Source organism: Rhinolophus ferrumequinum, chromosome 26 (assembly GCF_004115265.2).
Source record: "Rhinolophus ferrumequinum isolate MPI-CBG mRhiFer1 chromosome 26, mRhiFer1_v1.p, whole genome shotgun sequence".
NCBI lineage: Eukaryota > Metazoa > Chordata > Mammalia > Chiroptera > Rhinolophidae > Rhinolophus > Rhinolophus ferrumequinum.
In genome coordinates, this window is record NC_046309.1 from 17,985,354 (window position 1) to 17,998,476 (window position 13,123).

General features: G+C 41.4%; 1 protein-coding gene across 1 annotated transcript in view; it reads right to left on the reverse strand.

Moving 5' to 3' along the window:
* The window catches only part of SND1 (staphylococcal nuclease and tudor domain containing 1), a 410,758-nt gene that overhangs the window by 251,588 nt on the left and 146,047 nt on the right, over positions 1–13,123 (reverse strand). The window contains exon 11 of the mRNA XM_033098795.1: positions 2,043–2,132. Within this exon, the coding sequence (XP_032954686.1) occupies positions 2,043–2,132 (90 nt within the window). The remainder of the gene's footprint in view (positions 1–2,042; positions 2,133–13,123) is intronic.

Genomic DNA, 13,123 nt, shown 5'->3' on the forward strand with positions numbered 1-13,123 from the left:
ATGCAGGCACACAGGCCTCCTCTCGGTGCCTTGTAAGCGCCATGTGCCGTGCCCAGCAGCTGCAGTGGTCTGACGGGAACGGGCGGGGATATGCCAGCCTCCCTGGAGGCGGCGACCGCCCTGCCTGTCCCCAGCCTCCAGAGCACATGAGTGTTTGCTGTCGCCAACGGATGGGCCCAGAAGACAGCCAAGTGGTTTCAGGTGGTGAGTCAGGAAAAGCAGTTCGTATTAGGAATGTTCCAGCCCAGCAGAGCTGAGCTGCTTCCTAGTCTCTACGCAGGGATACAGTATTCATCATTTATACAATGTCACCATGGGGGACAAAACTTGGACTCCGCACAAATACAATCCAGTCAGCTCTGAGGCAGAGGAATCACTAAACGAGGCTTCTCCCACCAAGAAAGAACCTAACTGCTTCAGAACTGCAACCATTTCTGGCACTTGAGGTCAGTCCTGTTATCCGGAGGCAGAGGACTTTCCAACGGCCTGGGGTTTGAGAGCCGAACCCTGGGCTCACCCCGTACGGCCGACCAGCAGCTGATGCAATAAACTGTGACCTACGCTCCCGGAGACGAAAGAGAATGAGGGAAGGGCAATCTTCAAATAAACCAGGTGGATGCTGTAACATGCCACACAACTGGCTGCTCGTGAATCAAATATGCGCTGCTACTCTTTTCAATGTGATTTTGGATGGATTTCAATACAAATCCACACGTGTGAAGGAATTCCTTATTTGTCTCTAAGCAATTGTTCAAGAGCCAGTCAATAAGTGATATGGTATCAAGTTGGTGAAATAGAGATGTTGGACATTAGATCAGATAACAGGAGACCCAGACATTGAAAAGAGGCTTAAAGCCATCATTCGCACTACACTTCATGAATGAATACAGCATTCTGTCAGGGTTTTTACGATGACAAATGAGCCTGTTCTTTGAAGGAACCTGAGGAGATTTAATACTCGTTTCAGGAAATCCAGTTTGCTTTCTCTATCTCAAAATTAGCAATTTCACCTTATGCCCAACTTCAAAATCGCTGGCTATAATTTATCATTCCAGTGACTATGGTACATAATAAAGTTGGTTATATTTATATTTATTATACACTGCTTGGCACTAGTTCAAAAGCCAGAGCCTTAGCAAACTGGCCACATCGCCAATAGTTTAAAAATCTGCATTAGGTGAAGAATGCCGAATATGCCTTCGAGGTGTTAAGGCCACGTATAGAGCAAATGTGGCCTTATCTTTCTGAAGATACAATAAAAAATGGCCCAAAACATTGGCCCACTGAATCAAGGTAAGGAAAAGATGACCAAAGTCCCTGTCTGAACAGATTTCCCTCAGTCACCGAAGGAAATATCCATTTATTTCCTTTGATTATCTAGGACACAAAGACCTGCCCGGGATACTTGGGGTGGGGAGGCCAGGGAAGCTCACAGCAGCTTCCCAGCACGGCAAGTTCTGCAGCTGCTCATAGAATATTCTGATCTACGAACACAAGGAAAGGCACCAAGGGTCCCTGAGCCGCTGTGCTGGCCTGAAAGTCAGTGAGCTACCAGCAGGATCCCCGGAACAGACAGGACACCACGTTTCCCTCCCCGCAAACGCATGCTCTATAGCAGGGGAGCCCCTCTTATCCTCCACAGCCAACCTATCCCTCAGAAGTCGGGGAGGCAGAAACAGCGGTCGTCTTCCCGCACCAGCAAATCCCACTGCACCGACATTTAGCGGAGGTGGCCTGGGCGAAGAAGAGAGCCAAGTGGTGGAGCTCAGGGCAATCTGCAGTTATTAAAACTGGAACGGAGCCTGGACCCTGGAGAGAGCCTGTCGGGAGGGCGCTGGCAATCGCACTGCGGTCAGGGCCCCAATTTTAAACCTCTCCCACGGGACACCACTTCCTGATACACAGGCACGCAGCCCTACACAGCAAAGTCACTGCATTTGACGTGGTGGAGGAGTGTCATCTGCTGGCCTGAGACTCCATCGCAAGGGCCCAGCTTAAAACAATCCCCACCCACTTGCGAATATGTTTCTGTCACCATTTACCTTTTTCCCAATAAGCTTCTTTCGAAGAAATTCCCGGGCTTCAAACATGTAGGGAATGTCATACAGGGGGCGTAGTTTCTTGTTCTTATCCTAAAAACAAAATAAAACAGCACATCAGGAATGGGGGGGGAAGAAACAAAACCTACCCATGAACACAGCCAATAACAGCACAAGATAACAGAATGCATTGAAATAGGCTCCGTACCTCCCAGTATCACAAAAACTAAATACGTGCCAGATATATGGTAAATTATTAATATTTGGATGAAATGCTTTACAGGGAATAAGATGATCTTGTTCACGTGACAGGCTCAAAAATAAGCAATGGAATGTAATTATCCAAACTGGAAACATCAATGCTCATCAATACTGTGGTACAGAAGAAACTCAGGAGGAATAGGGTCCTTCAAATATTTATGGATATACTACAAATCTAATTCTACTATTAGGTAAGCCTTTAGTAAGCACCTAGCAACTATTAGCCACACACAAAGCACTCTGTAAATATATGTTATAATCTTAGATTTAAAATTCTTGTATCTCAACAGAATAGAAGAAAGCCTACAGATATGAAATAGCAACACAAAACAATTTTGAACACGTGCTAAATTGTGTGATACACACTAGGCACTAAGTGCCGTAAGAGTTCAGGAAAGTGGAAAGAAAGAAGTGATCAGGAAAGGTTTCATTGACAAGGTGAGACTTCATTTGAGCTTGCAGAATAGGAAAAAACTAGGAAGAAAATCAGAGTTGAAAAAAAAAAAAGAACAACAAAAAAAGAGGCAGGAATAAATAGCATTTCAACATACATACGCAAATATAAACACACACAATACCTTCATCACCTCATGGGCCCAGAATAGGTTGCTGCTCTGAGCAGTGTGACTGAGAATACGGAAGAGGGTGTAGATGAAGGTGACAGAACCGGGAATGGATAGGAACTTAAAGAGATACAAGAACCACGGTTAAGCCATGAATTAACCGGAACTGACATGGAAATGGATGACAGAGGGAATATCAGAGGATTGCAATATTCTAGGTCATGGTGGCAGGCATCCAAAGTCAAGGGACGTTGGCCTGTAACTGCGAGTGTGGAGGGAGGCTTTGAGCCCATGTTGGCTAGATCGGTTGGTAGAATCACATACTGCGTCTCTCCCACCAGCTCCCAAGTCCCATGAGAACAGAGATCCTCTCCATTTCTGTTGTTCTCTGTGACCCCAGAGCCAAGTACAATACCTCCCTCTAGAACATACGCAATAAATACTTGGACGAACTAATGACAACAGAAATATGCAGAATGATACAGAAAGACCTGGTATGCTAGAAGAACAGGACGGCATGTACAGACTTGGGAATGAATCTCCAAGACCCAGATAATAGTTGAAAAACATTCAATGAAAGAAGAGCAGCAAGGACTATGTGCCAACGGAGATGCAGGCTGCTGCTCCCCGGTGCTGTGGGTAGCCCACCTTGGCTCTGCCATCTGTTACACAGCGGACAGAACAAGGTATCTCTGTACAATCCACTCTGTATTCAAAGAAGTATGTAAATCAGTTGTTTTCTCAAATAGCCAACCACTCTCAAATACGGAGCCTTTCTCATTTTAATGCTCCATATTTAAAACTAATCCTAATGAAAATGTTGAGGTCAAGGGAATCGAAATACTAAATGTCTCTTCCTGGACCCTAACTGAGCCTCGGTGTCCAGGACGTAGCATTTAAATCCTTCAATCAATTGATATCACCAAGATAACTTGTAAATCTCGCATCAAATGTAGATAATTGTCTGAGCTTCACTGTCATCATCCAACTGTCTCTTACTTCCTCTGGTTTAAAAAACTAAAAGGCAGCAGCGTCATTCCAGGGCGCTTCTAGGAAATTAAGGCACCTTCAGAAACGAAGGTGAGTCTCTAGGTAGTCCTTCTCGCAGATGATGTGCGGCGACCCACATACTCTGAACAGGAACCAATGGGATGACCAAGCTCTGATCAAGGTCGACAGGAGTCGTGATCACTGTCTAATAAGTAAGGGATGGTCCTAAACATGAAAATCTTTACTAATACGACACTAAAGTTTTCTTATAGGAAATAACAACTACAATGGGGCAGTGTAGAGTTGCCTGGCTAGAGGGTACAGGACTATGGGTATATTATAAACTTCCAGACAGCCAAATGAAAATAGTGGATCACTACTGAGGTGCGAAGTATAATAAAAAAATCTGGTAAATGCTGCTGCCAAGGACCATCTACTAGAAAGGCATGGATCTTCAATATGCGAAGCAGCGCATCAAACCTTAACAACACTGTGTGACAAGTTTCAACTTGTTCAGTGAAGACAGTCAGGTGTGAGCTACAGTTGAGCGAAGGTGTGTTTTAAAGTGTGCCGTAAATCATGGATCACAAACAATGCCTTAACACGAAATGGGAAAATGGTTTCATCCTCCATCATCATCCTCTGCATCTCATATCACTTCTGGCATACGGCAATTTCTGTCAAATAAAAACATTACGGTGTGTCCTCATCCACCTTATTTACCAGATCTGGCACTGTGCGACTTCTGTCTGTTCCCCAAAGTCAAAATGATTCAGGACATCAAGGCAGCCACGACAGAGCAACTAAAGACACCCACGAAAGAGGATTTCCAGAACGGCTTCAGAAAGTGGCAAAAACAATGGAATAAGTGTGTTTGAAGGAAGGGGGAGCATTTTGAGGGTGATTAATGGCAATGTGTCTTTTACTGTAATAAGTTTTTTTAAATTTACACATTTACCGTTATTTTCTGATCACACCTCGTATAAGTCACAGAATAGAGTTTATGATGACATTCAATGATACGGGTAAGACTATCTGCTGGACAGAAGATGCTTAGGTACCAGTAATGAACAAGATTTTAATAAACACAACATCAATGGTTATCGGAGTCGGCCCTCAGGAATAAAGAAGTGCCAATGTGTTCATATTCACCAAGCAATAGAGGACAGTCTATTCACAGAGAGGAGCTGTGTGATTGCACAAGTCTAAGTGAACATTTTAAAAAATGAAGTATCAACACTTACCTTACGTAACATTATGACTTGTCACAGAATCTGAACACCAGAACCTCACCCCACTTATCCTGAAACACCAGCAGTATAAGGGACTGTCACTTGACCGAAATTCCAAAACAATAAATGAAAGGTAAGACATGCAGCTCCAACGAGCACTCAAATGCAGATCATGGGATGAGATCCATCAAAATGTGTGAAAATGGCTGGCTGAACAAGAATCTTTTCCTTAAGACACTTGACAGGGCTGGGCCGAACCAAAATATCCTCAAGAGAATGAAAGAAAACAAATAGTATACCAACAAACACCCCAATAAAAAACACTGCCGCATCGGTCTGATTACACGTCTCTTGTGAAGCTAGGAAAGAACTAACAGCACAAGCAGAAAACAAGAGATCACCAAGTGAAAACAGAATGGTCTCGTTACTCTAACCCTTCAGAGCTAGTAGCTATTGACATCTGCAAACATCTTACAAGAGAGATATTAGAAGTCCCCAAGAAACTACAAAATAAAAGCAATTCCTCCAAATTACCAGGTACATAAAAGCCTCTGAAATCTCTAAGAGGCAATTGAAGTATGGAATGTATTCTGAGAAAACAGGACTTAGCTAAATCTTGCCTGCTAAAAAGAACTGTCTAGCTTAGATTCTAATTTACATGAAAATATTTTTTAGAAAATAAAAATAGAAAAGAATGCTTGCTTCATCTGGTGGGTGGACAATACACAAACCAATATGTGCTGCGATCACTGTGCATCCTGCGAAATGACACTGTATGTTAAGCCTTGCAATGACTCACATCAGAGATAACTTCAGTCATCAGTAGCTCTCAGGGTTTGGGAGGGAGGCCCAACACCCACACCTCAGCATCTAAACAAGCTTAGCATTTTTATAGGAAGATACTTTTGGCTGCTTGCCAAAATGAGGTCTGCGGCCAGCACTCGTTTGCAGGGAATGGAAGGGACCTCCAATCAAGGCCTTATTCTCAACCCCTGTTCAGGCCTAATTTTATCCAGCCCATGCTGTAGCCAAAAGACTGTACGCAAATTAGCTAATGACCTTGGGATGCTGCAAGATGCCTTAAGCAAGGCCGAATAAATACAAACTGAGAAAAGGAGATTGATAAATATGGCTCCACTAAAATTACACAAAAGCTCTTTACTGAGAAGACATCACGAACAAAGGGACAGGCCAAAGCACAGACTCTTAGTGGCTGAGAGGGAAGAGGATAAAGGCATGGCAGCACAGGAGAGGGAAACGCACGGCAGGGCCACAGCTGCAGACGTCTCAGTGAGGCCGCCCGATCACATCACATTCCAGCAAGGACTCAAGTGGTTGAGATGTAATCATCTGGAGGAAGGCAGAGACAACGGCCGACGCCATGGCCTGAGTTAGGAGCCTGCCCGGGGAATGCAAGGGTCAGCAAAGACACCACTGCAGGGACAGCGGAGTATACGCGGGGACAGCAAGAGGAAACAACGGCACAGAGCTGACTTAACAGCTGAAAGAACTGGCCACTGTGTTGAGATCTGACACTGCAGCAAGGAAGGGGCAGAGCAGAGGGAGACCAATTCTGGGACTATGATAACAATCTGGGAAGGAAATGATGGCAGGTTACATCAAGGAGGCAGCGGCGAGGGAAATAACATGTCGGAATCTGGATATATTTTGAAAGTAGATAGAATGTGAGGTGTGAAAGAAAGGGAGGTGTCAAAGGTGACCCCAAGGTTTCTTTTACTGAGCAAGCAGAGATACGAGTGGGGTCATCAAATGAGAGCGGGGAAGACCACAGGTAGAGCAGACCAGAGAAAGTGGAGAATTGGAAGGGCAGGTGTGGGCAGGCTAAACTTCTAAAGTGGAGAAGGTGCGTGCGCAGCAGGAGAGACAAGTGTGGGGTTTGGAGGAAAGGTCTGAATGGGTGACCTACACTTGGGGGTTGATGGCAATAGGTGGTATTTAAAGCTGAGAGACTGAAAAGGACCGAGCACTGAGTTTTGAGGCATGATCACACTGTAGGTAAAGAATGAGAAATCTGCCAAAGGAGACTGAGAAGGAAGGATCCCTTAGTGAGCTGAGCAGGAGGAAACTACCAGAGAGTTCTGTCCCAGAAGCCAAGGAAAGAAAGTGAACTGAGAAGGGAGGAACGACCAAGAGTGTCAAATGAGGCAAAGCATGTGAGATGAGGACCGAGATGTGTACGCTGGAGTAAGCTAAATTTGGGCACCAGGAACTTGACAGGAATAATTTTGGGGGAGCAGTAGGGACAAAAGCCTGACTGGAAGTGGAAATAGGAATGGGAAGAGAAGAACTGGAGAAAGCAAGTAGGTACGCGTACAATGCTTTCAAAAATTGTGCAACAAAGGAGGACGAAAAGGTGATGAGGCAGCTGGCAAAGGAAGCAGGGAGAAGAGAAGGTGCTTCGGGTTTTGATTTTAGATGGGACAGTCACAGTGACAATGCAGGACGGAGGAGAGAACTGCTGAGGCAGCGTCCTTCAGCAGGCAAGGAGGCAACGCTGTACCTACCGTGTTTCCCCAAAAATAAGACCTACCCTGAAATTAAGCCCCAGTTAAGATCATCAGCCAGATGGACGCATTTAGTATGTTATGACGATGTTTCAGAAGAAGATGACATGACTGTATTTGAATAAATGTAGATTGTTGTACATGAAAAAATAAGACATCCCCTGAAAATATGCCCTAATGCGTCTTTTGGAGCAAACATTAATATAAGACCCGGTCTTATTTTCGAGGAAACACGGTAAGAGCACCTTTCGTTTAGCTCAGGTGTGTGCATGTAGACTGTTAGGTGGGTAGACGTAGCAGTTCCCTCTGACTACTTCTCATTATTCAGTAAAGAAAAGAAGAACTAGAAAAAATTGGTGAAAGGTGTGAACAGGCCTTTCACAAAAGAACTCGAACTGGACCTTAAGTGTATGAAAAAAATATAACTTTATTAACTATCAGGGAAATGTAAAAGGAGACACTATAGGACAGCCATTATAATGGCAAAATTTTTCAAGATGAGAATATGGGGGAACAGGAGTACCCTTCACCACTGAGGGGGGTTGTAAAATGGTTCAATTACTGTGGCATCTTGACATGGTGCTACTTGGCAGTGTTTGGTGAAAGTGTAAGATCTCTGCATCCCTATAATTAGGAAATTCTACTTATAGGCAGATTTATACCCTAGAAAAGACTGACATGTGCCAGATGAGCCTACCAATGCTCATGGTAACAGTTTATGGCCGAGTCAGAGAGGAATGCTACAGAGCAGTTAAGCTGAATTAGAGCAACACGACAAATGAACAAACTTGAAAAATAGTATTGAGCCGAAAAACAAGTTGTAGACTCATCCAGTAAAATACCATTTAAATATAGACTAAAAACAGATGTAAGTCAACCTTCTTCCTAGACCTACATAAGCAGCAAAAGTATAACAATGTTATAAAATATAGAACGAGAGAGACGAGAGATAATGGTTCCGAGAGATAATGGTTCCTGACGCAGGATGGGCAGTGGAGAGAGGGAAAGCAACGGGGGTGAGGATGAGCACACAGGGACTTTCGACTTTATCACTAAGGTTTTATCTCTTTGAAAGAAGAGGATTTGAAGCAAATATACTGTCATATCCAGGCTGAAAAGAGAATGTCTGTCATGTTATTGTATCACATTGGATTTTTTCTTAAAGCCAGAAACATTTAGGGAGAAGAAAACCACCAACACTGGACAACCCTTTAAATTTTAAAATACTTTATTCCTCTTTGCAGCAGAATAACTGGCCATTCTTTTCCTTATAAGAAATGCATTAAATTCCTTTTTATCCTCCAAAAAAATTTAACAAAATATTGTTTCATAGATATATATTTCCATGAGGCAGAGGGAATAATTTAACTACAAACGTGCTCTCAAATAACCAGAGTCAAAACAACAAGTTTGAGTTTTGTTTTTAAACGGAGACTTGAACATATTAAAGTAGCCACGTAGAATTACACACTGTATGAAGATCTTTTATTTTAACTTTAATTTTTGTAAGAGTTTATTTAATATGGAAACAGCAGCCTTAAATGACACATTGGACCTGTTGGATTTAATCAATCTTTTCAGAGCATTCACCCCAAAGCTGCAGAATACATGTTCTTCTCAAGCGCACGTAGAACATTTTCCAAGATAGACCACGTTAGGCCACAGAACAAGTCTTGATAAATTTAAGAAAACTGAAATCATACCAATTGTCTTCTCTGACCGCAGTGCTATGAAATTAGAAATCAACTACAGGAAAAAAATTGGAAGACACACAAATACATGGAGGCTGAATAACATGTTACTAAATAATGAATGGGTCAACAATGAGATCAAGGAAGAAATCAAAAAATATCTAGAGACAAACGAAAATGAAAACAAAACGACCCAAAATCTATGAGATGCAGTGAAAACAGTCCTAAGAGGGAAATTCATAGCAATGGCAGTCCTACCTAAAGAAACAAGAAAAATCACAAATCAACAGGTTATCCTTACACTTAAGGGATCTGGAAAAAGAACAGCAAAATAAGCCCAAAGAGAGTACAAGGAAGGAGATAATAAAGATCAAAGCGGAAATAAATGAAATAGACACCAAAAAAGAAAAAAGAAAAAATCAATGAATCCAAGAGCTGGTTTTTCAAGATAAACAAAATCAACAAACCTTTAGCCAGACTCATCAAAAAAAAGTGAGAGAGGACCCAAATTAATAAAATCAGAAATGAAAGAGAAGTCACAACAGACACCACAGAAATACAAAAAATTTTAAGAAATTATTATGAGCAACTATATGCCAACAAATTAGACAATCTGGAAGAAATGGACAATTTTCTAGAAGCATACAACCTTCCAAGGCTAACTCAAGAAGAAACAGAGAACCTGAATAGACTGATTACCACCAGGGAAATTGAATCAGTAAGCAACAAGCTCCCAACAAACAAAAGCCCTGGCCGAGATGGTTTTACAGCAGAATTTTACAAAACATTCAAAAAAGAATTATCACCTATTCTCCTCAAAATATCCCAAAAAACCCAGAAGGAGGGAAGGCTCCCAAACACTTTTTATGAGGCCAATATCACCCTGATCCCAAAATCAAACAAAGACATTACAAAAAAAGAAAACTATAGGCTGATATCCCTAATGAATACAGATGCAAAAATCCTCAACAAAATATTAGCAAACAGAATTCAGCAATACATTAAAAAAAATCATACACCATGATCAAGTGGGATTAATTCCTGATATGAAAGGTTGGTTCAACATCCACAAATCAATCAGTGATACACAACATTAAAAAATGAAAAATAAAAATCATATGATCATATCAATAGATGCAGAAAAAGCATTTGACAAAATTCAGCAGCCATTTATGATAAAAACCCTTAAGAAAGTGGGAATAGAGGGACCATATCTCAACAGAATAAAGGCCATATATGATAAACGCACAGCTGACATCATACTCAATGAGCAAAAGCTAAAACCATTCCCCTTAAGATCAGGAACAAGGGAAGGTTACCACTTTCTCCACTTCTATTCAACATAGTTCTGGAAGTTCTAGCCACAGCAATCAGACAAGGAAAAGATATAAAAGGCAACCAAATTGGTAAGGAGAAAATAACACGTCATTATATGCAGATGTCATGATATTATATATAGAGAACCCCAAAGACTCCACCAAAAAACTATTAGAACTGATAAATGAATTTAGTAAAGTAGCAGGATACAAAATTAATATTCAGAAATCAGTTGCATTTGTATGTATCAATAATAAAATATCAGAAGGAGAAATTAAGAAAACAGTCCCATTTACAATTGCTTCAAAGACCATAAAATACCTAGGAATAAACTTAACCCAAGAAGTAAAACAGGGAGTGGGGAAGTGATTAGGAAGGAAGGTAATGGGAAGTTACTGCTTCACAGGCTCCGAGTTTCTGTTTGGGGTGATGACAAAGTTTTAGAAGTAGTGATAACTGTTGCATTAACACTGTGAATGTAATTAATGCCACAGGATTGTACACTAAAAAATGGTTTAAATGACAAATTGTATGCTATGTATATATTTTACCACACTAAAAAATATAAGATGGCCCATGAATTGGCAATTGCTGAAACTAGAAAATGGGCACAAGTACATTAATTATATTGGTCTCGCCTGTAAAAATTTAAAAACAGGGTCGGCCCCGGTGGCTCAGGCGGTTAGAGCTCCGTGCTCCTAACTCCGAAGGCTGCCGGTTCGATTCCCACATGGGCCAGTGGGCTCTCAACCACAAGGTTGCCAGTTGGATTCCTCAAGTCCCACAAGGGATGGCGGGCTGCGCCCCCTGCAACTAGAAACAGCAACTGGACCTGGAGCTGAGCTGCGCCCTCCACAACTAAGACTGAAAGGACAACAACTTGACTTGGAAAGAAGTCCTGGAAGTACACACTGTTCCCCAATAAAGTCCTGTTCCCATTCCCCAATAAAATCTTAAAAAAAAAAAAAAGAAGTAAAACACCTGTACTCAGAAAATTATAAGACACTGAAGAGAGAAATTAAAGAAGGTATAAATAGATGGAAACACGTACCATTCTCATGGATAGGAAGAATTAACATTGTTAAAATGTCCATACTGCCTAAGGAAATATGCAGATTCAACGCAATTCCTATCAAACTTCCAAGGACTTTTTTTCACAGAAATAGAACATATAATCCTAAAATTTACATGGAACCATAAAAGACCCCATATAGTCTCGGCAATCTTGAGAAATAAGAACAAAGTGGGAGGTATCACGATACCTGACATCAAATTGTACTACAAGGCTATAGTAATCAAAACAGTAATCAAAACAAAAAGGGAGCCTACTGAATGGGAGAAGATATTTGTCAATGATATATCTGATAAGGGATTAATATCCAAAATTTATTAAAAAACTCAGTCAACTCAACACCAAAAAAACAAACAATCCAATTAAAAAATGGGCAGAGGACATGAAGAGACATTTTTCTAAAGAGGACATACAGATCGTAAACAGACATATGAAAAAATGCTCCACCTCACTAATCATTAGAAAAATGCAAATAAAAACCACAATGAGATACCACCTCACCCCAGTCAAAATGGCCATCATCAATAAATCAACAAACAACAAGTGTTGGTGCGGATGTGGAGAAAAGGGAACCCTCATGCACTGTTGGTGGGATTGCAAATTGGTGCAACCACTATGGAAAACAGTATGTAGGTATCTCAAAAAATTGAAAATGGAACTACCTTATGATCCAGCAATTCCACTCCTAGGTATCTATCCAGATAATTCCAAAATGCTAATTTGAAAAAAATCTATGCACCCCTATATTTATTGAGGTGCTTTTCACAATAGACAAGACTTGGAAACAACTGAAATACCCATCCATAGACGACTGGATTAAGAAACTGTGGTACACTTATACAATGGGAGTATTACACAGCCATATAGAAGAACGAAATCTCACCATTTGTAACGATATGGATCGACCTAGAGAACATTATGCTAAGTGAAATAAGTCAGACAGAGAAAGACAAATACCATATGATCTCACTTATATGTGGAGTCTAAAGAATAGAATAAATGAACAAACTAATCAGAAACAGTTTCAGAGACATAGAGGAAAAACTGAGGGTTGCTAGATGGGAGGCGGGTGGGGATACGGGGAAAGGCGAGGGGGTTAGAAAGCACTATCGGTAACCACAGGATTGCCACGGGGATACGAAAGACAGTTTGGGGAATGTAATCAATAATGTTGTAATGATTTTGTCGGGTATCCGATGGACACTTGTCTCATTAGGGAGACCACTTCAGGGACGGTGTAGATGCCTGACCACTGCACTGTACACCTGAAGCTGAAGCTGAATAATAATGAATGTCAACTATAAATATAAATATAAATATATATATACATATATGTAGTCACAAGAAGTGGAGTACAGCATAAGGAATATAGACAGTGGAAACGTAATGGCTGTGTGCGATGTCAGAGGGGTAGTAGATTGAGGGAGGGGGGT